The sequence below is a fragment of the Heliconius melpomene genome, chromosome 15 (assembly GCF_056956725.1).
Source record: "Heliconius melpomene rosina isolate 202511_hmr_F chromosome 15, ASM5695672v1, whole genome shotgun sequence".
Taxonomy (NCBI): domain Eukaryota; kingdom Metazoa; phylum Arthropoda; class Insecta; order Lepidoptera; family Nymphalidae; genus Heliconius; species Heliconius melpomene.
In genome coordinates, this window is record NC_140403.1 from 8,209,618 (window position 1) to 8,236,013 (window position 26,396).

The 26,396-nt window shown below is 32.2% G+C and overlaps 5 protein-coding genes across 8 annotated transcripts; 2 read left to right on the plus strand and 3 right to left on the minus strand.

Annotated features, from left to right (window-relative positions):
- The first annotated feature begins 295 nt into the window (after positions 1 to 295).
- Positions 296 to 12,541, plus strand: mAcon1 (Mitochondrial aconitase 1). 2 transcript variants are annotated; one of them, XM_085198772.1, is made up of 17 exons: positions 296 to 393; positions 529 to 574; positions 866 to 946; positions 1,089 to 1,232; positions 1,920 to 2,111; positions 2,604 to 2,790; positions 3,325 to 3,411; positions 6,944 to 7,122; positions 7,478 to 7,600; positions 8,296 to 8,493; positions 8,882 to 9,001; positions 9,379 to 9,559; positions 9,885 to 10,034; positions 10,382 to 10,583; positions 11,089 to 11,307; positions 11,563 to 11,692; positions 12,012 to 12,541. In XM_085198772.1, exons 2-17 carry the CDS (start codon positions 542 to 544, stop codon positions 12,150 to 12,152), a joined length of 2,367 nt encoding a protein of 788 aa, XP_085054898.1. In that variant the 5' UTR covers positions 296 to 393; positions 529 to 541; the 3' UTR covers positions 12,153 to 12,541. The 2 variants fall into 2 exon arrangements, with proteins under 2 accessions (XP_085054898.1, XP_085054899.1); XM_085198773.1 differs by having other exon boundaries at positions 376 to 397.
- Positions 12,542 to 13,599: 1,058 nt separating this feature from the next.
- On the minus strand, positions 13,600 to 15,282 carry LOC146531601 (large ribosomal subunit protein eL22-like). 2 transcript variants are annotated; one of them, XM_085198061.1, is made up of 3 exons: positions 15,127 to 15,282; positions 14,750 to 15,038; positions 13,600 to 13,794 (listed from the first exon to the last, which is right to left on the minus strand). In XM_085198061.1, the coding sequence occupies exons 2-3, from the start codon at positions 15,027 to 15,029 to the stop codon at positions 13,631 to 13,633; spliced, it is 444 nt and encodes a 147-aa protein (XP_085054187.1). In that variant the 5' UTR covers positions 15,030 to 15,038; positions 15,127 to 15,282; the 3' UTR covers positions 13,600 to 13,630. The 2 variants fall into 2 exon arrangements, with proteins under 2 accessions (XP_085054187.1, XP_085054188.1); XM_085198062.1 differs by having other exon boundaries at positions 15,123 to 15,226.
- Positions 15,283 to 17,245: 1,963 nt separating this feature from the next.
- LOC146531602 (uncharacterized) lies at positions 17,246 to 18,559 on the plus strand. Its single transcript, XM_085198060.1, has one exon. It carries the CDS (start codon positions 17,862 to 17,864, stop codon positions 18,312 to 18,314), a length of 453 nt encoding a protein of 150 aa, XP_085054186.1. The 5' UTR covers positions 17,246 to 17,861; the 3' UTR covers positions 18,315 to 18,559.
- Positions 18,560 to 19,149: 590 nt separating this feature from the next.
- Positions 19,150 to 22,727, minus strand: Sce (E3 ubiquitin-protein ligase Sce). 2 transcript variants are annotated; one of them, XM_085198059.1, is made up of 4 exons: positions 21,881 to 22,727; positions 21,022 to 21,194; positions 20,532 to 20,704; positions 19,150 to 19,963 (listed from the first exon to the last, which is right to left on the minus strand). In XM_085198059.1, the coding sequence occupies exons 1-4, from the start codon at positions 22,621 to 22,623 to the stop codon at positions 19,919 to 19,921; spliced, it is 1,134 nt and encodes a 377-aa protein (XP_085054185.1). In that variant the 5' UTR covers positions 22,624 to 22,727; the 3' UTR covers positions 19,150 to 19,918. The 2 variants fall into 2 exon arrangements, with proteins under 2 accessions (XP_085054185.1, XP_085054184.1); XM_085198058.1 differs by having other exon boundaries at positions 20,529 to 20,704.
- Positions 22,728 to 23,195: 468 nt separating this feature from the next.
- Positions 23,196 to 24,836, minus strand: LOC146531604 (uncharacterized). Its single transcript, XM_085198311.1, has 2 exons — positions 24,788 to 24,836; positions 23,196 to 24,599 (listed from the first exon to the last, which is right to left on the minus strand). Exons 1-2 carry the CDS (start codon positions 24,803 to 24,805, stop codon positions 23,274 to 23,276), a joined length of 1,344 nt encoding a protein of 447 aa, XP_085054437.1. The 5' UTR covers positions 24,806 to 24,836; the 3' UTR covers positions 23,196 to 23,273.
- Positions 24,837 to 26,396: the final 1,560 nt, after the last annotated feature.

Consider the following 26,396-nt stretch of genomic DNA (forward strand, 5'->3'; position numbering starts at 1 on the left):
TCACTTCAGCCATTACTTCATGGTAATCCTAGTTAAATATAATTTTAATAAATTACAATATTATTATGACGTAATCAACAAAAAATAAATCTAATTAATAATGTTGCAAGTTACAGTATATCTACCGTATATTATAATATAAAATTTTCTTTATGTTTCGATACAAGATACGATAATATTTAAATGAGTAAATGTTTGATATTTTTCTTCATTTAAATTATCAATTTCTGTTACAATATTACCGATATGTTATATCAATTTCTCTCTAAACATTAAAAAATATTTTACCTGCACTCTTGGCAAAATGCACCCGTATGACAACATCCTACAACTATCTGCCAAATAGTTAAGTGCCAAATCAATCTGCCAAATAATTCCGCAGAAGCGGTAGAAGTGAGTGTGTCCTATTTTATATTTAAATTGAATTAAATTGCGTTTTATTTTTGATCGCAACAATTTAAACAAATCCATGTGGCGTAAATTTATTTAAATAAACATTTATATTAACACATTTACATTGATATACAGAGGTCCCGCAACCATGGCTCACTGTATTAGAGTTTTGCATGGCCAAGTAAGTAAAATAATTTTCTTAATTTTTGCACGTGGATTCCTTATTTAATTCGTTAAAAATCACCTTAACATAAGTCTTTACTATAGATTTTATTTATTTACGATATTATCAATGAAACAAAATAAAGATATCGCTGGTGAATGAATAGGTCACAAAAGGTAAAATAAACAAATTAGGGTCAATAAGGGTTAGACGTGCCTATAACCGGATCTTATTTAATAAATTTATTATTAATATAAATTTACATAAAAGTTATATATGGAGACACTGAACCAAATAAATAAATTTTAGGGTAGCAGGACGAGGACAGCACTCGTGGAAATTCAAAAAAGATGTTTCAGCGTGTCCCCTCTCACCGCCGCTGCAGCTCAGGTACATTTAAATTCAAAAAAATATATATTTCGTACGATTTTACTGATTTTGTAACACTGTTATGTAATCAAAGTGCACCTGAAAAGTTAGTGCTAAACTTGTATTTTTCGCTTTAAGTTATAATGTTACGTTTATATTTTAGGTGGCCATGTCGAAATTCGACAAAGCTCCTTTGCCATACGAAATTTTGACTCAAAAACTAGAGATTGTGAAGAAGAGGTTAGGCCGTGACATGACCTTGTCTGAAAAGGTGTTATACTCTCACTTGGATGATCCTAAGGGCCAGGTAAGGAAATCAATCTAAATTTATTGAAATATTATTCTTATTTTTAAATATATTATTAGTGAAATGATTACATACAAGTATTTTTATTTACTATTAGAAATAATTTGTCAATATAATAAAAAAATATATTTCACCAGTCTAAATTATACATATGTAAAAAAAAATCGAGAACATAGCAAAACTTGGTCACATATTGTTAGTGCTAATCAATTTAGCAACATCTGGCTAACATGAATACAAATTTAACATACAATTTAAATTCCTTTACTATGAAGTTGATTTTTTGGTCAAATAAACAACATTATTTATTTTATTTTAATTTAAATTATGTACCTACAGCTTTGTCCCTGTGGTCAAAACTAAATAGATTATAATCTCCCTCCACAAATGTATTTTCCAACAGAAAAATAATTATCAATTCAAACCTATAAGAAAAATATATTTTATGAAATATTTTTTTAGCTTCATCCCTCTGCCTACCATGGCAGAGGGATTCTAGGAATGTAGTATTGAGACACTGTTTGCCCACTTTCCATCAGATTCTTGAGCAAGGAAATGAAAATATTATTTCAATGAAAAGGATTTGAACCACACAAACTTTTGTGTCTAAATGCAGTCTATGCTTGTGCCCCTGTACCATCATGGGCTTTAACTATGTTAAATATAATTATTGATAACTTTATACAGGAAATCGAAAGAGGTACAAGTTACCTACGTCTCAGACCAGACCGAGTAGCCATGCAAGATGCTACAGCCCAAATGGCCATGTTGCAATTCATTTCCTCTGGATTGCCAAGGGTAGCTGTGCCATCTACTATTCACTGTGATCACTTGATTGAGGCTCAAATTGGTGGTGATAAGGACTTGGCTAGAGCTAAGGTAATTTTTTAAAAATTTTCATTCCAATTTTTATTTTGTTAAAGTTCTTTGTTTTAGATGTTTTAGAAATAAAGCATTGGTTGAAATATTATTCTGGGTTTTAGGTATTTTGTAGTATATATTAAATAATTGTTATTTTTTATCTCTTTATAATTTCCTTTATATTGACTTACGCCCAATATTAATAATGTATCTCCTATCTCCAGTTAACGTCTATCTTGTACTGTCCGACATGTCTATCCAATCACTAACCTGCATGCCGTCCTCAATCTCTGTCTATTTCAATCTATGGTAGCAATTTTTGGATTAGGATTGGTTATTAACATTGGGCGATAGTGGATCATCCCATAAGGGCAGGGTACTGAGAAAACTTTATGTTATACTCTGTTTTCTTGTATTGATTGTTTTATAACTTTTTGTTATGATTTTATTTATGAATTATGCAGATTTTTTTCAAAATTGGAACTAATAAGAAAATGTCTTCTAATTTAGGATATTAACAAAGAGGTATACAAATTCTTGGAAACAGCTGGAGCTAAATATGGCGTTGGTTTCTGGAAACCTGGTTCTGGTATCATTCATCAGATCATTTTGGAGAATTATGCTTTCCCTGGTCTTCTCATGATTGGTACTGACTCACACACACCTAACGGAGGTGGTCTTGGATGTCTTTGCATTGGTAAGTTGTTTAAAAATTAATATATTATCATGTTATTCAATACTTTTTATTTTTTATTTAAGAATGCGAAAAAAATATATTACAAAAAATATCCATTTTTACCATAGCAGGGTAGACAGAGGTGACCTACTTATAAGACACTATGCTTATTCCATTTTATTTCCGTCCTATTTTCTTGACATGGCTCGAGTGAGAATTGAACCAAAAAAATTTACAGTTAGACACTGTGACACTGAGCTATACTGAGCTGACTTCATGAAAATATCTGTACTACTAATATGATATCTACTACAAAACATCAACAAAACAATCTTTAATTTTGTTACAACAAAAGGAAAAAGAAATTCTTCTTTTTCTTGTGGAAACAAGAGTGTCTCAACACCAGGTACCCACTGCTTACCCTGCTTTATGCGGAAAAAATAGCAAATAATAAAATGCTAAAAATTAATTAATCAAGGAATTATAATTATTCCCTCTAGCATAATTCATACTTGTAACTATGAATTATAATTAAAATTATATTTTATTTCTAAGGTGTCGGAGGTGCTGACGCTGTTGACGTAATGGCTAACATTCCATGGGAACTGAAGTGCCCCAAAGTCATCGGTGTTAAACTCACAGGTGTGTATATAAAAATGTTATTTTAATGCAATTTACGTTTTTCTAACATGATATATTAGTTGATAACATAATAGTGCGGCTTTGGATACTTGTAGTTTTAAATATTTCACTATATTCCTAAATTCTTGGCTGTATTAATTAATTATCTAAAAATATATCTGGATATTATTTTATTTTCTGTAATGTTTTTTTATATACTTTAATTGAACATGAATAGAGATATTTAAACAAATGAAAACAAACAGAAAGTAAGATGATGAATAATACAAGCAATTCCTCCAGAATTCGGTGGAAAGTGGGGAATGGAAGATTTTAACACTAGATTCTAAGGTTCCCTCAGCCTACCGTGCTATGTGCGGGGAATACAGCTTGAAGTTAAAAAATATATATAATTTTTACTAAACGCTTTTTTAGATAATTGATATTTGGATTATCACATCATTTCAAACATGTTTTATCTATAAACCTGCGTAAATTGATAAAAAAATACACAAATGATGTCGTCAAAGCTTTATTTTATCGTTGTTTAAATCAGTTTTTATCAGCATTGTGTAACATCACATGCAAATGAATGTGAAATGACTTTGATTGATTTATATGAGAGAGGCTATATTGAAGTTCTACTGCTGTTATAGTTCAATTGACATATTTAAAAAATCCTATGATAGTTATTAGTATTTAGTTTAGCTAAATTTTGCTCAAGTATATAATCATGCTTATTTTTTTATTTACGCTTATCAGCGAGGAAATGAAAGTATTAAATATTTCATTCCCCCAAGTTAGAATCGAACCCACCGTCGCATTTACAGTCCCGAGCCCCTGAACCATGGTACCCTCAGTTATTTTTGAATGAAATCATATAGATATATGTTACAAAATATTATGAAATAAAAAAATGTAAATCTAAAAATCTTATTTGTACATTCAGTAAATAAATTAAGATTATTTAACCAAGTGTTACTTAGTTATACATAAGACTGCATTGAATTGAGCCTTATTTTTTTTTTGTTTTGCATATAAGATAACGTTGTTACAATCATCGTATAATATACAACTTTCCTCTGTTTATTTAAAATATGTATAACATTTAAATTAAAATTATACACAAAATACAGGAAAAGTTGCACAATTTTCATTAAATAAATTTAAAATTTATTTAGTTTAACAAATAAATTCGTCATTACGACGCAACCAGGAATTTATATGACATATTATTAAAATTGATTGTTCATATTATTTTCGTACTATAAGTTCTTTGGCTGTTATAGACATATACACCGTCTTTATAAATTTTTTTTTACATGGAAAATAATAAGGCAAGTGGGTATAAATCGCTAGTTTTTTTAAAAAAATATATGTTATAAATCTGTACAATTAACATTTTAAAGCTTATTCCTTCATAATAAAGTTTAAAATACAACACGCGCACTAATTGCGCTATTACATAGATAATCTGAGTTATAAATAGAAAGATATTTTTGCATGGACGATTGCCAAAGTCAGAATGTCATTGATTCTACGAGAAGAATCTTGCATAATTATAGTAAATTTAGTGAGAAAGAAAGTTAATTTAATAGCTATTGTAATTGAGGCCAATCGTGGCGTGGCAGAAAGTGTGACTGTAAACGTAACAGGCTGTGGGTTCGATCCCCACTCGGAGAAATGAAATATTTTATAATTTAATCTCTCCGCTCTGGTGTCGAGTCAAAATGTCGCATTGCCTTTCTATTTGACGGCTGTGCATGAACTTTTTACATGAAAAATGTTTTTTTTTTAAATTTTGGATGAAGCTTTGTCTCATTAGATCTATTATCTCCTACATGTTTTCTTACATTTTGATTATAAATGTCTGTATGGGTAACAAATTTACACTCAACTACAGAATACAGTATATCAATAATTTTCTTTTGTAAAATTGTACATTTGACTTTGAAAACACTATAAAAGACTTTTCTTTAATTTAAAAAGAAAAATAGTGTTATTTGTTTTCATTAAAAACAAATAATACATACTGACACGTGTTCATAAAATTATTATAAATGTGTTAGTCATTGCAGAGATCACAGGTTATGAATTTTGTACTCATTAATAAACTGTTATAATATGTATCGATACCGCAAACGTGTATTAGATAATTACAGCTACAGTAGGTAGTAAGCTATAGCTAATTCTAATATACTGTTACAATAATTAATATTATATATCGTAATTACAGGTTGATGTGCAAATATTATGAAAGAATTAATTTTTAAATTATTATAATATATAAATTGAAGTATATTATATTTATTTAACTGGACGCGAGGCCGCCACCCAACACGCTACCTAAAATACCTCGAAAATTCGGCGGAGAGTGGGAAACTGAGTGTCATAGCACTGGGTTCTGACTCCCTTGCTATGAAACATGAAGCTGAGAAAAAATATATAAAAAATTTATTAATTTCAAATACATTGATAATATTCGATAAACGTAAAAAATTTACAATTCATGTTATATGTAACATTCAGTCACGTAATTCATGTAGATTGATCTCGATCATAGTGTCGTATTGTGCGATACGATACGCGCTATCACATGACGTCTAAACGAACTAAATTATAGTACTCCAGACTTAGGCTTGTATGTAGAGCAAATATGCAACGATTTAAACATGTCTTCTTTTGTTATATCTATTATTATAATACTCTAAAATTAATAATAAAACCTTTTTAAATTATAATAATTACATATAAAAGTTCCCTTGTCTAAAATGCAGAAAATGTACGAAGATAAAAAAGGAAAATAATCGTTGTATTTCAATGTCATTAATCATTTTCGGTCATTATCGACATTGGAGGCTTGTTTTTGTATTTTAAATTCGTTATAAATGTTATAATAAAAATTATCTGTACGTAAACTAATGATAATTTTCCGTTGTTGATTTTGTTACACATCATAACAGATAACCACGTAATTGGAGTAGAAAAACGCACTCCAAGATTATTTAATTATGTACTGAAGATAAATGTTGTGAAATGTGATACTGAAGGAAAAACACTTTATTGTAAAATACCATATATTAGTAATAAAAAAACCATTTACACTTTCTATGTAGAGTAGTTATTCTAACAGATTTGTTAAATTTTATCAATTCTTAATGCCACAATAATATGCGTATTTTTTTTATAGATAAAATTTATTTTAACAAATAACAAACATCTACATACTGTCGATGGCAATATAAGTTAAATTTAAATGTAAATCTTATAATAATGTTTCTGTAAATAGATTTATATGTACCTACTATATTATAGCTTATAGCTTATATATATAGCTATAGCTTTCAAAAAACATTCTATTTAACATTTAATTTTTCTGAACTTAATACCAAATCGAAAGATTGAATTATTTTCTACTGTCACGTATTTCAATTGAACGATGCTTGGGGAAGGAACGGTGTATCTTAACACTACATTCCCTATCCCTACACCCATATATACACCGTGAAACTAAAAATAAAATGTATCCTATTACTATTTATTCCCTTTTCAGGTCAGCTCAAAGGTTGGACCAGCCCAAAAGACGTTATCCTCAAGGTAGCCGGCATCCTCACAGTGAAGGGTGGTACCGGAGCCATAGTAGAATACCACGGACCCGGCGTCGACTCCATCTCTTGCACGGGCATGGCTACCATTTGCAATATGGGTGCTGAAATCGGTGCTACTACTAGTGTAAGTTGTCAATATTTAATAAAAAATATTTGATCGAATTAAATGTAATTATACATCTTTGCCCACTACGGACGCGTGGAACATGTAGACGTGATGGTTACTTGGGGAACGGTTCTGCTCTAGTAGACAAAGTGCGGCGTTGTGTTCCGCCACTTACCAACACACACAAGGGTGTGACGGTGATCCCCACTCGAGGAAATGTATAACTATTTATTAATGTTTTCATCTCTTCGCTCTGGCCCCAAGGCAAAATTGCCTGAGTTTAATTTTTCCACTCAACACGCAATGCCTATCCTACTGTGTGCGTGAGGCTGATAAAAAAATTGTACTTTAATATACTTTTTACCAACAACAGTTGTTCCCTTACAATAATCGTATGGAAGCGTACTTAAAGTCCACCGGCCGTCACGACATCGCATCAGCAGCTAACACTTATAAGAACCTCCTCACGCCCGACCCTAAGGCGCCTTATGATCAGGTAATTATAAAAAAATATAGTATTTATTATACAGTAGAAACTCGATTATTTTATTTTTGTTATTGTGTAATCGGCCAATCGAATGTATGAATAAACCATTTCATTTCACAAGTAATACATAAGTACTTTGCATGTAAAGTAATGCGGGTCGAAACTACAGTAAGTTGATAAAAACATAATGTTACTTTATTCTTCTTCGGAAAAGTAAATAAATGAATAAATAAACACTATACAAACATACAATACACTTATAGAAAGTTCCAAGATTTAAATTCTCTTGGAACCTTTCCAATAGAAATTTATATGCCATTGTTTACAACTTTTGTTTTTTGAACATGTATAGTGCAAAGAATAACTTAAACGATTTGTGTAATATGTGCCCATATTTTTATGCTATGTTGTAAACATGCAGAAAGCAGTTTATTCTTAAATAGTATCTATAATCTAATATTTATTAATTATATATTATTTATTAAAGACCATCGTGGTGCAGTGAGACTACGTCAGATTGTAAATGCGACCGTTGTAGGTTCAATGCCCCAATTTCTATGCTCTCTTTCTCAATGTGGCGTTCAGTTCCGCCACTCTACTCACGATGACTCAAATTCGGGCGGAAACTTCAATTTCTTGGCACGAAGATATATCCGAAATTCGTGAAGCTAATATTAAAAAAAAAAAAAACTATTTTTTTCCAGTTAATCGAAATCGACCTCTCAACACTGGAACCCCACGTCAACGGTCCATTCACTCCAGATCTAGCGAACCCTATCTCTAAACTAGGTGACGCTGCCAAAAAGCACGACTGGCCCGTAGATATCAGAGTGGGCCTCATCGGCTCTTGCACCAACTCCTCCTATGAAGATATGGGACGCTGTGCCAGTATTGTTAAGGAGGTAAGGCATGTTAAAGAATTTTAAATTTAGAATAACGAATAGTTTGGACCGTTAATATTAAAATAGTGATCAGTCATACAAACTCCTAAGGGGGTATCATTTATTAAAAAATCATATTTGATTATAAAGATTTTAAATTCAATAAATGACTGAAATTTGTCTTTAAATTCTATTATTATATTTTAATTTTATTATTCTGTTGAGTTATACTCAGTCTTAACCTTGTGAAGACTTAAAGCTTGGGTCCAATATAATATGTATTTATTTAGATTTGTGTGATAATTTCAACTGGTTATATTACTTGTAACAATTTTACTTGCATAATTGTCTTACCAAAGAAAAGATTATAAATGATGCTGAAAACTTATTTATAATTTCTCTCTTTCAGGCACTAGGCCATGGTCTGAAGTCCAAAATCCCATTCAACGTGACTCCCGGATCGGAACAAGTGCGCGCCACCATCGAGCGTGACGGCATTGCTCAAACACTACGTGATTTTGGTGGAACCGTAAGTTGTTTTATTTTGGTTATATTACTTATTTCGGAATATATATCAAGAATTTAGATTTCTAATGGTAGATAGCTAAGTTCACTTTTAAAAAAAACAAAGGATTTTAGGGTCACTGACATGAAATTCCTTCACCCTAAAAGAGTGTATTTAGTAAGCAATATATCTAAATAACCCATCCTTAGCAGTCGAAATAAGAAGTAGAGAACTAAATAACTTACCACCATGTTTCTTCTCCTCAAAGTACAGTACCGTCGAAAAGCCGCTCTAAAGTTAGCTATCGATGGCAGGTTTCACATGGGGCGCAATTTTTTATCCGCAAAAATTCAGAAAGTCTAACTTCAAGGCGGCTAATATAAAAAAAATTATTCCAACAGGTATTAGCGAACGCCTGTGGCCCCTGCATCGGTCAGTGGGATCGCAAAGACGTCAAGAAAGGAGAAAAGAACACCATTGTGACGTCATACAACAGAAACTTCACCGGACGCAACGACGCCAACCCCGCTACCCACTGCTTTGTTACCAGTCCTGAACTTGTTACCGCCTTGTCCTTGGCTGGTGAGTTTGCTTATAGTACGGTTGATGAGTCGTAGCCGCTCTGAAGTTAGCTGTGGTTTTGTATATTTCATTATGTTTTCTTTTTAATATTTTCATTTCGTCACTCTGGTAACATGGTAAAGCGCGGCGTGAGTTACCCTGATATATGAGGGATACAGTTCGAACCTAAAAAAGTACAAAATATAAAGGATTATAAAAACATACGGATTCATTTAGTGAATTTCCAAAAATATGAAATTATTAATATTTTTCACATATTTTTATATATATTATGTAATTTTATATAAAAGAAAAAATGTTTATATATTTTTTATGTTTCTACCAGGTCGCCTAGACTTCAACCCGGTGACCGACGAACTAACAGGTTCCGATGGCAAGAAGTTCAAGCTGTCAGATCCCTTCGCAGATGAGCTCCCAGCTAAGGGCTTCGATCCCGGCCAGGACACCTACGAACATCCTCCAGCTGATGGTTCCAGTAAGCTTTTTTATTTATTAGCGTTATAATTAGTATAGTACGGTCAATGAATTGTGGCTGCATGACCAAGAAACAGATGCTGATGGCAAGAAATTGAAGCTGTTAGATCCTTTGGCTGATGAACTCCCAGCTAAGGACTTCGAGCCCGATGAAGATACTTATGAATATCCTCCTGCTGATGGATCCAGCTGATATTTTTTATGGTATCACGATTATCACTTCTTCTGCACAAAGATAACACGGTAGTGGTTATAATGGGGGTAAAAAAAATACAGAACTTTAGCTAACCGAAACATGAAAAACTAAATTAGTATAAAAATTAAATTATATGTGTATAAAATTAACAGAAGTCAAGGTCGACGTAGCTCCTACATCCGACCGTCTCCAACTCCTGGAGCCCTTCGACAAGTGGGATGGAAAAGACCTTTCCGAGATGACCATCCTCATCAAAGTCAAAGGAAAGTGTACCACCGATCACATCTCAGCTGCCGGACCCTGGCTTAAGTATAGAGGACACTTGGATAACATATCTAATAATATGTTTATTACGTAAGTTTGTTTTTTTTTGGTAGATTTTTTTGAGGTTTTGAGTATTAAATGAGTTCAAATTTTTTTTACATCAGGTGTGTAAATATGCAAAATTAAATATAGCCTACATCCTGTCCAAACCTAATACGGTTACAAAAAAAATCGTCCAGTAGTCCACATAAAAATCATATATTCATATTCAATTAGATATTTTAAACCTACATACACTGTTTTTATCGCAAGTATTAAGTTCATTTGCCGACACAATTTTTTCACTTTTTTATTAAAGTATAGATAGATTGTCCAAAAATACTAATTAAAGAATTTAAAAATATTAATAAAAAATAATGACGGGATTTATAAAGCCTCAGGGAAGGATAAAAGTATAAAAGAGATAAAAAAAGAGTATAAGCTGCAAAAGCGAAACGAAAGTCCTTGCTGTGTGCGAGATACAGCGTGAAACTGTTTTTTTTTTTAATATTAATGAATACAAATAAAATAATAAACATTACATTTAACCCACCAGGGCAACAAACGCGGAGAACAACGAGCTCAACAAGGTGCGCAACCAGGTGGACGGGTCGTGGGGGCCTGTGCCCGCCACCGCGCGCTCGTACCGCGCTGCCGGCGTGCGCTGGTGCGTGGTGGGCGACGAAAACTACGGCGAGGGCTCCAGCAGGGAGCACGCCGCACTCGAGCCGCGCCACCTGGGAGGCCGCGCCATCATTGTGAAGAGCTTCGCGAGGTATGTTGTATATGTGACCCCACGGAGGACGACGAATGGGGGCCTGCGCCCGCCTCGCCTTTATGGCGACCTCTTTGACCGCACTGTAGTTCACTGAGCCCCGCTGTTTTTTTTTTTTGGAAAAGATAGTGTTTTCAATTTATAGTCGGAAAAAAAAAATTTTTTCGCTTAAGTTTGCATAATTTCCGAAACATTTAAGAAGAAATTAAAGTAAAGATATCTGGAAAAAATCCATAATGTCATGTTTTTATTTAGAATACACGAGACCAACCTGAAGAAGCAAGGTCTCCTCCCTCTGACGTTCGCAAACGCCGCCGACTACGATAAGATTAAGCCCGACGACAAGATCTCACTATTGGGCCTTAAGGACTTAGCACCTGGAAAGGTATTGATTTCCTTATTTTTTTAATATTTTTTTTAATCTCGTATCTCAATTTATATGAACACACACAATGCTTCCAGAATTTGGCTGACACTTTCCTTATTACTACTTAGGGCATTAAAATATTATTATTTTTTATTTTATTATTTATTCTTGTTCAACTTCAGCTGTATTCGGCATATAGCAGGGTTCGCAGAGGGAACCTAGTGTTAAGATACAATTTAGATTTCGAAACTTGGTAGGCTAAGTTGCGAAACCCAACACCGCACTTTGTCTTATAAGTTTTAGCTTAATAAATACTAAACAAATATTTTAATTACAGCAAGTGGAATGCGAGATCAAACACAAAGACGGCAAATCCGATCGTATCAAATTGAACCACTCCATGAACGAACAACAAATATCCTGGTTCAAGGCCGGCTCAGCTCTTAACAGAATGAAGGAAATCGCATCCGGAAAGTAAATTAAGCACATAAATGTAGATTTAAAATTATTATAAATAGTTCAAAATGTTTTTTTTTCCTATTAAATAAACTTAGACCCAAATGCCATAGACAATTATATTGTTATAGATTCTCACCAGTATTTATCATAAAAGCCTTAAAAAATTGCTGTTAGAAATTGTTTCTAATTGTGTAGTTTAAATTAAATAGAGCATTTTAAATCTGACAATATTTAGTGGTGGATCATTGCCTAGTGTAGCTATACAACACTTAGATTGTTTTTAGTATAAGTTTGAGCTTCGTTTTCTATGTACTATAAAATGTAATGCAATAATTAAGTGAAATGTTTTATTTTATTTTTTATGTACATAATATTTACCAGACTTAATAAAAGTTATGTATGTACAAATTTTTGTTTTATTTATTTAGTTCTATTGGTAAGAATGAAAATTATTTTCTATTTAAAGTAATATGCCACATATTTATGGACTTCAAGTTCCCTCGTCTACTTAAATAGTACTCAGTGAGAGTATTCTTATAATTAAATTGTCGGAAAATTAAGAAAATAATCATCTACATGACCTACGGCCAGGGATTCGTGCCAAGTGCTACATTTTTTTATCTATCTCGTATAAAGGAGGGTATACAAAGAGAAAGGGTCCAGGACACTTATGTTATAGACTTCTTACTCGAATTCGAGATAGTGCAATTTTGGTAGCGGAAGTCAATGCCACATCTCCAATATAGGAAAACAAAAATTGATTAATTCTATGAAGTGCTGGAGTAAGTTCAGGTTGTTCTTGGTCTGATCATATTCTTATATGTAAAATATGGGAGGTTGTGGTGGTGCAGTGGTACAAACTTTTTTACTTTAGACGCAACGGTTGTGGATACGATCCCGCACAGGGAAATGAATTATTATTTATGAATATTTTTATTTCCTCGCTTTAGTAATAAGGCAAAGCACGGCGTCGAGTTCCACCATTCAACACTCATTCTGCAGGGGAGAGATATCTTAACATTAGGTTTACTCTGCCAAAAAAATCCTGCATGATACATGAAACTAAAAAAAATATGAGAAATATTCTTATATATGTATATTTATAAGATATATACAAGAGTGATTTCCTTCAATCATGTGATTAGACTGGAATAATAGTATGAATGCTTCCATTGTTTCTCAAGCTGACTGGCCTCAAATTTATCTATTTACTTTAAATTCAGAACTAAATTGATGAAGTCAATTTTTTCATTCATTACAGTGAAGTGTGTAAATTGATAAAATAGTTGCTTAGTATTTTTATAAGATTTGATAGTTTATTATAAAACTGACAATACTAATATTTTATGTAAATAAATAAAAAAAATTTAATAACAAATAATGATTTTTTTCTTTAACACTTGCCACTTTTTTAAACTATTAGAAAAACACATGGAAAATTATTTGAAATAAAAAAAACAAACAGATAGTGTAAAACTATTTTATTATAGCAACAGGTTAATCTTCATTGTCCTCATTGTCGCTTTCAGCATTGATGTTGAAGTAGCGTAACTCATAGGAGTCGTGGGCAGAGGCCACCACTCGGAGCCAGTCACGCAAATTGTTCTTCTTAAGATACCTCTTTGTCAAGTATTTCAGGTACCTCTTGGAAAAAGGAATGTCTGAAAATAAATTTTAAAAATATTCAGAAACATTTTAAGTTTTACTACACATTTTGTAGTCTACATATTATTTTCTTGATTTGTGGGAAACTGGAACAATGTCTGGTTGGATTGTTTGTGGATATATTAATTATGAAGAATAAATTATTTTCATGTCCCTACCATAGCAAGAAAAAAGACAGTGTTGAAATCTGCCACTTCAAAGAATAAAATATTAAAACTAGCTTCTCTCAGCCTACTTCAGTCTATTTGAAATAAATCATGAAGCTACTGCAATATAACTAAGTCTTTCAATAATTATGATAAGCGAGGTTGATGGATAATTTTGTGTCATTAAAATATGCAACTCACAAATATTATTAAATGCCAATCGCAAAATCTATTAAGAAAAAACACTTCATTGGAATTGTTAAACAGTACTGACAACAAATTATTTATATAAATTCAAGATTTTAATGTATTTAAAATTAGAAAGAAATGCTTAAACCATCCATTTGAAATTAGTAATTAGTTACTTTGGTATTTTTAAATTATATAATGAAATTATTTTAAAGATTACTTTCAGTAAGTATTATTTCAGTTATAATTTTATTAACAGATTTAATCATGATTTAGTATTTTGTGCATGGTGTTTTCTTAGAAATTTATTTACAACATAAAACACATTATATGTATAACAGCATGAACCTGAAAATTTTCATCAACAGCACATGCTATATTAAAAATATTAAATTAAACTGTTTTACACAGCAATATTTACATTTACTTTCGAAGCCAATTATCATGATTCTAAGCATCCAGAGCTTTATAAATTTAAACCTTGTTACTTTTTGTATTGGTTGTACTGTATACAATTTTAGCAACTAAAAGTACTTTCAGAAAATTGATGCAAATATTGCATAAATGATTTTGACCATCTTAATCTAATTGTAATACATAAATATAAACTGCATACCTGCGCTGATGATGATCTTAGTCTTGTCTCTAGCGATGACAACGTGATTGCCTAGGTTATTTGTTTTGCCCTCAACTTTGACACGTTCTTTTAAGTATTTTTCGAAGTTTCCTACTTCCAAAATACTATCTTCAGCGGGGTGTGTGCAGTCAATGGCGAACTTGAGGCTGATCTTCCTTCTTTGGCCTTTGCCGCGGATTTTGCCACCTTTGACTCCTTTTTTACCAGACTTTTGATGTAACTGGCCTTTTTTGGCTACGGGTTTCTTTGCTACTGCCATTTTGGCAACCTGAAATGTTTGTCAACTTATTAGTTTACACTATAAACAGGTAATCACAAAAATATTCATTTTAAGTTAAATTTTATCAATAACCTACAGAACACGTGTTACAGTCGCCGAAAAACCTGCAAAATGGCCGACTTCGACAGTTTTTACAAATGACAGCGTCTTTCTCTTTTTAGTTGGCAACTCTGATTATGACTTTTGTACACGAGCTATTTTATTTAACGTCAACTCAATATTTTTATAGAAAACTATAAGAAATATAATACATAAAAAATATATATACATTTAAATAAATAAAAATTATATATATATTTTAAATTTCTCTTATTTATTTATGTGGACACAACATAAAATAAAATTGTGCCATAGACCTTTAATTTTTTTTATTTTACTCGGGATAAAGATTAAGGTATAGCGCGCACTAGTGATTTTTGTCACCGTGACTGTTGCGTCACTGTCACCGTGTACATTACGCTCAATGAAGGTGCGCGCATTTGGATACGTGACAATTGGGTGACTTTTTGTCCGCGGAGGACGGCAACACGCCGGTGACGCAACTGTCACCGCGTCCATAGATTTGTATGCCCGTGCGCGCATTAGCAACTAAATGTCACTTCGTTCCCCCTCCCCCTTGCGGTTTTCATACTAATCGTCTTCCGCATAAACAGGAAACAACAGCATGTTGCATTGCAGCACCGAATTTTTATTTCAAGAATGGCGTCAAGTTCATCACCAAGGCAAAACGTGTGTTTTCATGAAGATAAAATATACAATGACAATACTGATTGACGAAATTGAGTCGATGCCATTGTTCTATGACAAATGAAAAGTTGAAAGCCAATATTTATATGGACGCGGTGACAGTTGCGTCACCGGCGTGTTGCCGTCCTCCGCGGACAAAAAGTCACCCAATTGTCACGTATCCAAATGCGCGCACCTTCATTGAGCGTAATGTACACGGTGACAGTGACGCAACAGTCACGGTGACAAAAATCACTAGTGCGCGCTATACCTAAGATAATGTAAAAAATTATAACTCTCCGATACTATGTAATATGAATGCATATATTTTGTAATATTTTAAAGTACAAATTTAATATTAAATATATTTAGATAAAGTCATTATGGTACTATTTTTATTAAAAATAAAAAGTTCAAAACTATTACAATAAATCAGGACTGCATGGACTTTCCTGCACAGTAAGACATCCGTCTCATGCGATAACTATGAGTTCGAAACTTCATATATATTATATTCACGGTGCCTCATTGGGCACGCAATATCTTTGTAATTATTTCTTCTAAACAAAAGATTTTAGGCTTTTATTTACACAAAAGACATTTACCATACATACTTTTTGAAGAAAAGTAAATTTTTCTAAATCTCATTAAGAATGTTACAAAAAAATTATTGGAGGTCTGTAAAGTCGGTAAGGATTATAATTTTACGTAATAATGTGTATATTAAAATATTGATGAAGAATTGCACAATTGAAATTATTATCATTGAATTATAATTATTATTATTTTGTATTATCAAAGAAGAAGTTAGATCAAAATGATTTATTAAAATATTTAATTATTTAAATATTATTTTACTTAAATTATATAAATAAATTACAAGTAAAAATGAAAGCATAGATGCGTCACAAGCTTAACGCTTACGCCTATCGTGCCTCTTTATCGCTTGTTCCGCGATCTCGCTTGCACTTGCGGCTTAGGCGGAACGTGACAAGAGTTTGTGCCATAGTGAAGCGGAAGCAGAGGAAAACATTTAATTATTATAAAAGTATTTCTTTTTGTTTTTCTTTAATTTATATCTATAGTTACACGATGGAGGAAATAGAGATATTAATTCGCTTTATAGAAGATTTTTACTATCTTACATTTATCTATGTCTATTAAGTAAAAAATGTTTATTTGATCCTGCGACCACCGCACAAGGCCGACGTTTAAATAACTTGCGTCTGTCTCTAAATGTAGGTTTAACTTATATAGTTTCATATGTACTTACGAATAATAATAATGGGTCAAGAAATCTGTAATAAGCACCAATGTATAAAGTAAATTGGAGTGTATGATAAGTGTTTCATTATCAATTATCATTAAATTCAAGTATTCAGTACTGTTGCTATACATTTACAACAGGCAGGGCCAATATATTTATATAGCAAGAAAAATGATTCATTGTTTGTGAAGCCATAGTTTTATATAAGGCAAATAATAGTCATGATTCTATTTAAAGTCCTATCACACTACAAAGTAGAGGAATGTAACTGGTACGACAGATAGACACGCGATTAAGCCAAGACCATTGTTTCGCCCTGCCTTCATATTTCCCATGAAAGAATTGTTCACGAATCACGGCGAGGTCAAGACGTGATTTTTTTACCTGCCGTGATGTAATATCGACGTTTTTAGACACAACTTATGCGTTCTTCGCGAAGATTAGTTTTAGTTAATTTTTTAAAGTCTTTTAATATGTAGTAGTATAATATTTTGTGTACTTTTGTTCTTAAGATAAAGAAAATAGCGCATGCGTAGAGGGCAGGTGTTATCTTCGCCGTGAACTAGTGGGACTGTCGCACACAAACGAGTTTATTTGCGGTTGAACGTTTAGTGAATGATGTGTTTATTCCGGGCCAAAAACTTAACCTCACATCTTAAGAATAAAATTAAGTGATTCATATACTGCCGCTGTTTTTTTATCATAATCAAATATTTAGTTTAAAATTTTCACAAATATGTGGAATCAACTATTTAAGACGTAGTGTCAAAATCGATAAAATGAAAAACATCCCGGTGTTTCACAAATGACATTTAATAATGGATAATTGTTTTTCCGTATGCGGATGTGACGATTACGAAGGGGTCACGAAATCCGACTTAGATCGGTATACGGATAAAATTGAAAACGTTTTGAACGACGAGAAGGGGCGGAGACTTTTTAGGAATTTCATGTTTTCCTGTCAAATGGATCCCGGTCGCCGTGTGCTAGATTTATGGGAAAGTATTGATAAATTGCTAAATTACTCTAGCGACGTTGAAAATACTTCTTTTGGACGTTTTTTGAGGGACTACGACCGCTTGATGAACGCTGCTGAGAGAATAGAAGAGCTGGATTTTGCAACTATGGAAAGAATGGTTAATGCTCGCGATTCAGAAAACAAAGAAGGCATGGAAGAAGCACTTAAAGTATTAAAAGTAGAGACGGCAAAGTCACTAAGAAGAGAATACGATGCGTTTAGACATAGGTTTATTCCACGAAGTAGCAAATAATGCACTAACTATGGTTGAATATTGATACACCACAGAGTACCTTATTTTTATACACTAATATACTGTGCCTTGCATTGTTTGTGTTGTTCAAATATGGCGCCAGTATAACCATTATTTATAAATATATTTTATAACCCAAATGGCTTACTTGATAATGAAAAAGGCATAGTGAATGTTTGTTAATATTTATTGTTCTGTAATTTCTCATATAAAAATAAGAAATAAATTATTTTTATGCTTTAAAATATGTTTATTTTTTCCTCCTTAGAAGGCTCACCTGGACCTATCACATTAAGAAGAAACGCAATGAAATTAACCACAAGTTCCGAGGTCTATATTGGCTCATGGGTAGAAACTCTGTCCTATCTGTTGATAATAAGCTGCTGATTTACAACTCCATCCTAAAACCTATCTGGACCTATGGAATTCCCCTATGGGGCACTGCTAGCAAAAGTAACATCATGTGCATCCAACGAGTTCAAAATAACATTCTGCGTAACATAGCAAATGCCCCGTGGTTCTCAAAAAACGACGAGATCCACGAATATCTTAATGTCCCCACAGTTCAGGCTGAAATTGAAAAACACAGGAAGAAGTACGCATACCGTCTCTCGATCCATCCAAATGTCCTGGCAAATGATCTTTTAAAACCCTTACCTAGAAGGCTGAAAAGGAAGGATGTGCTATAAAAAGGCAGACGAGTCGCTGGCCTCGTCGCCTAAACGCCATTTACACCCAGGCCATCTGCTTATAGTCTTGCGACTGATTGCAGATTTTTAATACTCAAAAAAAAAAAAAATTTTTTCCTCCTATAAGGTAATAAAAGAATATCAAATATATAAAATTTCATTTAATGATAATTGCACATTTATTGTACATTCTTAAAATAATAATTTACAGACAATAAAATTATATTCCAGCTTACAATAACCGGCACATACATACATATAAAAGATTTTCAATAATTATTTATTACATTTTATTGATATTATTAATTATACTGTATTTAAAAACAAATCAATTTGTCATTATTAAAATTCTTATAAAAACATTAAAAATAAAAAACAAGTGACAAATTACATATTTTTAAAATTGCATGCATTACTGCCAGATTGAGGATATAAAAATAATTAATTCTTGCAAAGGAGGCATCGAACTCACAACTGGCATATTTTCATTCAGATGCCGTACCACTGCACAACAAAGGCTTCATTATAATATATTTTCTATTAATATAATGTGAAGTTGAACAACTTAACTTCACTAGATGTGCCACATTTCATATACTACAATGATACAATACTTCTATTAGAAAACATTAAGTATTTAGCTTATATTATTTAAAAATGACAGCAAGTATTATTATTGTTATAATTTTCTTATAATTATATAAGAATGGTTCCTACTTGACATACACTTGTATTTTTCTATATTCCATATACTTCCAAATTACTTATTTCATCACAGAGTCCATGTCTCGATTAAATATTATTGTTAATAGCTAATAATAACTCTAATAATATTTCCTTTAAAATTAATTCATAATATCATAAAAATTTATTATCATTTTAGCTATGACGACATAACTAAAATGCAATTTATTTCTAGGTTTTCTTCCAGGAATAATACATTTCCAGGGGCTTATTAACCTGCAAAAGAATAAAATATTTATAAAATAACACAATGGAACAGTGTTTATGTTAAAAAAGAATATTATAAAGATATTAAAATTATATGTGATTTCAATAAGACAATGTCACTTCAGTGTGTAGAATTTGACACCCACTCAGGGAATGAAATATTATAATTAAGATGTGACATTTAAAAAACCTATAGAAATAAATACTTAAAAAAAAATACTTTTAGATCCTTGGACCCAGGTTTCCTAGAGGTGCGGGTTCAAATCCTACTACATTTCAAATTTTATGTTTTATAAAAAGTAAATTTTTTCCTAGTTGTAGAATAACACTTAAAAATTATAAAAATAAATAAATATTTTTCACACTTAGTCCCTCATATAGCTGGGGAAGCAAAGACTACCTGCTTGTCATTCTATTCTCCACTTTCACCACAGTAGGAATTGAACCCACAACCATACTTAGACTAACACAACAATGTACTTAGCCGTTAGATATTGTCTACAATAGCCTTGAAACATACTAATTACTGAATAGTATTTTATGTAGCTAGCAAATAAAATGAAATAAAAACAACTACCTTCCAAAATTTATCATTAATCTGTCTCAGCGTTTGTGAACCAGCTAACGGTACAAACTGGCCAGGCGAAGGTGCCACATAAATACAAAAGTTAAGAAGACGGTAAGCCTCTGGGAGTTCAGCATCTAAATCTAAAGTTAGACGCATTGCCAAGTACTTGCTGAGGTGATCCACTAAAAAAGACCAAATATTAAAAAATTGATTAAAGATGACAATATTTATAAATCTCAGCTTTTTGTTTCATATGGTATTTTACATATATCAGGGTAAGCAGTGAAGAATCTTGTGTTAAGACTGTCTATTCCTTACTTTGGGCCTAATTTTAGAGACATTGTGTGTTGAATGTCTTTGTCTTGTTACCAGAGAGAGGAAATAAATCATTCCCCCCATCAGTATCATTACACTTGGTTTTACTCTTAATTAAATAATACAAAAATCAAAATAAATATAAAATTATTAAATAAATACATAGCATTCAAACTATAAACACCTGAAGCATTAGCTGTTGTTTTTAAATATCGAACAGAACTGTCCCTCAAGGCCCTCATCAGTTGGTTGTCGCCCGTCATCTCTGTGGGATGTGGCTTGAACACCAGTTCTATTTCGTTGGGGTTCAGTGGCTCTCCTTCTCCCTCCGTGTCCATTGAGTTCTCACCTTCAGTTCTGAAATGCCATGAAAAGGAAATATGGACAGACAATTCAAGTATTAAGAAAAGTTTTTTTTACCTTAATTTGTCTCAAACATAACATGTTATAGGTTTTTAAACAAGTGTCCCAGCACCTTTTTCCTGATTTTTGCCAAATTTATGAGATATTGTGTGTGTTACTCAACCAAAATCTCTTGTGCCACAAGTCTCAAAATAAATATGATGATGATAGTCTCATAATAATAATGTTAAATAGTAGAATATCCTTCATTTGACATTATCACAATTAATACCTTTCATTTATAATATTTCTTTTATATTTTATTGAATATTAAAAAAGACAAATTGTTTTATAATAGCACTAATATCCTTGAATGATAAAAGAAACCTATGGTTTTGCTGGATAATCCAACAGGGAAAACTGAGAGCTGTGTTTTACAAGACACATTCTAAATATCCAAGGTAACTATCACAGCAGGTAGATTACATTGGAAGTCCTATTTTTTATCTTCTTTCCTTTTTTATCTTCCTAGGCAATATAGTCCAGAATTGTTCTATTAAGCCTGCAATGTGTCATAACACAAAATTCTGTCTTCCTACTCTGCTAATTACAGAATAAAGTATTAACCTCAAAAATTATAATTAAAAAAAAGATAATTTTTAATTGTCATTAGTATAAAAATAAATGTTTTTGAAACTGACCTGCCATCACTTGATTCACTCTCTTCACTGCGTTCTGAAGTTAAAATTGATTTAGCTCTTTTTGTTGTGCTTGTATTTTTTGATATAGAGCTGATATTTGACGGTACTGGAGAAGGAGTACTTCGCACTGATGCTGGATTAGAAGTGGATTGTCCAGGTGGGGTTGGATTGCTTGCAGAAGATGTACTATCTTTAGGAACAGATGAACTACTTCCATTTTGAGGAGATTCTGTAGGGCCATTTGAATTAGATGTGTTACTATTCTCTTCGTGGTTCTTCTTAGCTCTCTGGGGCCTGTTTTGTGACTGTAGCTTAATTCCTTCTGTTATAGATATCACTAAGGAAGCTTGAGATTGGGACATGTTAATTTTAGCCAATACTCGTTCCTGGTGTGCTTCATATTCATCTCTGCTTGGATATATTTTTGATATTAGTAAATCAAAGTTAGGATCTGGCCTTAATGACCTTTTTGAGACAAGTTTTTTACGACAGGTTGGGCATTCCTTGTTTCCAGAACGTAAAGCTGTTATAATACAGTCAGAACAAAACCTGTGTAAGCATTCTTTTGTGGTCATAGTCTTTTTTAGCATATCCAAACATATCGGACACATCAATTCACTATGTAGGCTTCGTGGGGATACAGCTATTTCAGTAGCGTCTGTTATAACTTCTTGAGGAGTCCGATGAAGTTCATATAGCGATAGCTCCCATGTTTTGTTTTGAGATGGTTCTGTCGAAGACATTTTGTTTTGAGTATAAACTTCCACAAGCTTACAAAATAATAAACATTTTGCTGAATTGACAATCCAAAACCGCTTTCGCCATACTAGCACAGACAATAAATATTTTTGTTAATAAATATAAGTATGTACAGATAAAAAAAATATTGTTATAAAGTTTATTAAAAAGAACATATTTTGCATTAAAAGTATGGTTCTAATTGAATAATTTATATCACAAAATATTATTTTCTTATACATAACCTATACCTATGAAGACTATTTTAAATATTTCTTAAGTAGCAATTGGCACAAAACGATACCTACATTGTTGCTAAGTAAGTTTCGTTTTAAAACTGAATTTGGCATATAAATCTGTATATGAATATATTAATGAATACTATACCAAAGTAAAATAATATACCAACTATTTTGTATATTTATTTTTTAACTATAAAGAACTACGAATATGTTATGTGCAGTTATTTAAGATTTTGGTAATATCACATCTGTATGATGTGAAACTTACGCAACGCAATTTACATTAATATCTATAACAAAGAAAAAAATAAAAAATGTTCTATAAGTATATTTAATTTTATTATTACATAAAATTGTTTATTATAAATATAAACTCTATGTACTTGATGTATAACGGTATAATAACAATATAATTATCGTCTCTTGTTCCTCACTGTGTAGACCGGCCCAGAACCCTGAGATTGCTGAACGGGAATTAAAAATGTGGTGCCACTACCTTGATTGCTATTTTGATTATTATTTACTGGAATATAAATCACACTTCCTTGATTTGGTTTTGTCATCACTACTTGATTTCCGTTCATCATAGGCTGTCCAACTGATACGAAAGTCTGCCCATTTTGGCTATTCTGTGGCATAACTTGACCTGGTTGACTAACCATAATTGTCTGTTGGCCTTGTTGTGGTTGAGACATGACGTATGTCTGCTGTGGGTTAGGTTGGCTAACATACATTGGCTGTTGGTTTCCTTGTTGATTACCAATGTTTGGTTGCTGATTGACAAAGACCGTTGGTTGTTGATTAGGCTGCTGAACAATAATGCCTTGTTGGCTTGGTTGTTGAGCTACAAGAACGGTTTGTTGAGGCTGCTGTTGACTTACCATCATTGGCTGTCCCTGACTTGGTACTTGATGGACAATAATTGATGGCTGATTTGGTTGTTGCGCAACTAATATTTGATTTGGCTGTTGGTTTATGTAAAGTGGTTGTTGGTTTTGGGATTGCGCTTGGAACAAAACTTGTCCAGGCTGGCCAACCATAACTTGTTGTGGTTGACCTTGACTAACCATAACTTGTTGGGGTTGACCTTGACTAACCATAACTTGTTGGGGTTGACCTTGACTAACCATAACTTGTTGTGGTTGACTTTGACTAACCATAACTTGTGGTGGTTGACTTTGGCTAACCATAACTTGTGGTGGTTGACTTTGGCTAACCATTACTTGTGGTTGTTGACTTTGACTAACCACAACTTGTTGTGGCTGATTTTGACTAACCATAACTTGTTGTGGTTGACTCTGGACGAGGATAGCTTGTGGTTGGGTTTGTGGTTGGCTTAGAACCATTGGTTGGCTTTGTTGATTCATTGTAACTTGTTGCTGGTTGGGTTGCTGGTTGATCACTTGCTGGGGCTGAGCGGGCTGTTGGTTAACAACAATCTGTTGTTGGTTTCCTGACTGGCTTGGTGAGCTAGTTTGTTGATTGACTATAACAGAGGGCTGTGATGGTTGCTGTTCAATTTGTTGACTTGATGGATTAACTTTCAAACTTGATAGATCTTGTTTTGATGAATCGTCAGGATTTTGCATGCGGTTCGACATTTGGCTGGAGCTAATTTGATTTTGAAGATTTTTGAACGTGTCAGCAGGTATGAATACTCCCGATACAATATCTTTGGGCTGTGTGTCCGGTGTAGGCAATCCATTTGCTGAAAGCAAAATGGCGGACAGCATAGTAACCTGAAAAATATACAGAAATAATTAATGAAAAATAAATATGTATTAACCGGATTAAGCACTGAGATTAATCCTGTTCTTAATGACATAATATATCAGTCTTAAAATATTTAGAATAAGAAACATTTACGAAATAATTTTATATGATTTACATTTATATGACATTTGAATAAAGTAGTAAGAGTATGTACCACAAGTCGGGAGTCCATGTTTGTAATCCAAGCACTTTCTAAAGAATGAATTTTGAATAGAAAATCACTATTTTATATTGGAGATATTAATGAGATCATTATTTAATAATTCCGTTATAAAGTTCCCAAATTCGATGGAAAACCTAATTAGTGGTTGCCGCAATTATTAAAACGATTAAGTGTTCATTGGAGATAGTTAGGGTAATAACTATGCAAGAGACAATTAAAAATAGGCTTTATTATATCTATAATTAATGAAGCATTTGTTTTTTTTAAATTCATTAGATATTTTTAAGAATAGTCGAATTTCATCACCGTCAGTAAATAGAAGATAGACTAAATTTTTAGTTAAGGCTTGTGTACAATTTTTTTAGATAATAATTTAAAACTATGTATAGAAAGGCCTATATTGTATAAAAATAAATATACACACGAAGCATATGTACGTGTTCCTATAGTTTTTATATATTATATAATTTTTCCTAGTGTTTAAAAATTTTGCAATTTTGTAAATACATTTTCGAACGTTAGAGAATCCCACTAGTTATTGGGTTCGTATCCTTTTGGATATAGAAGTGGTTCGAGCATTTGTTCTAGCCAATCAAAATTCCGCGAAGGAAAGATTTGCATACAATTGTTAGAACTTCAGTTGCTTGCAACTTTGTAGATGCAATTGTATTGCAGCTTGCAAATACCTGCCTGAAGGCGAAGTTTGTAGGTTCGAATTTCATTTAGGGAAAAAATGCATTTACCTTTTCATAGTACTTTTTAGCAGTTTACTTTTCGTTTAAGTTTTCTCCATTTAGACTGGTTGGAATGAACGAAATATTACACATTTCCATTTTCTTCGCTCTGGTAACGAGGCAAAAAGTGGCATTAAGTTCAACTCAACACACAAAACCTCGAGAACTCAGCGGAAAGTGGGGAACGGATGTGCCTTAACATTACCTACCACCTATAATATAGGTCCTATATTGTTTTCCGTACACTGTAATTTTTTTTATGGACACAAAGTGACTGGTTGAAGGAAATTTTAATTAACTTAATAATTTCATAAAAAGTTGTTTATTATTTACAGATAAAATTTAACATAATATATCGAGCCTAGCATTGAAACCAAAACATATTACCAACGGATTTAAAATTTCTTTATCTAAAAAAAGTTAAATATTAATAGTAATTTTATTTTCGTTTCTAGACTAAATTCCAATACATATTCATATTATTTGTATGAACATTTGAATGATAATAATATGTTAATTAACAAATCCATATAAGTTCTTAAGAGACGATGTCAGATTAAGAAAAAAAAATAAAAATAATAGTCTCTTGCAATATAAAGCGCATAAAATAACAATTAATAAAAGATTTACATGTGGTGGACAAGTACGTGACTTTTTTATCACGCTATTTCGTACACGAAATATATATACTTTAAAGACTTTCAGTTTTGGTGAAACTGTATATGACTTACTAATTTTAATAAAAAAAACTGAAAGGCAGTAGAAGATGTACATACATATATCGTTTTTTAGTTAACGTTTTTTTTCAGCTTTACACTGTACCCGGCACAGGGCAAGCAGAGGGAACCTAGTGTTAAAAATCGGTC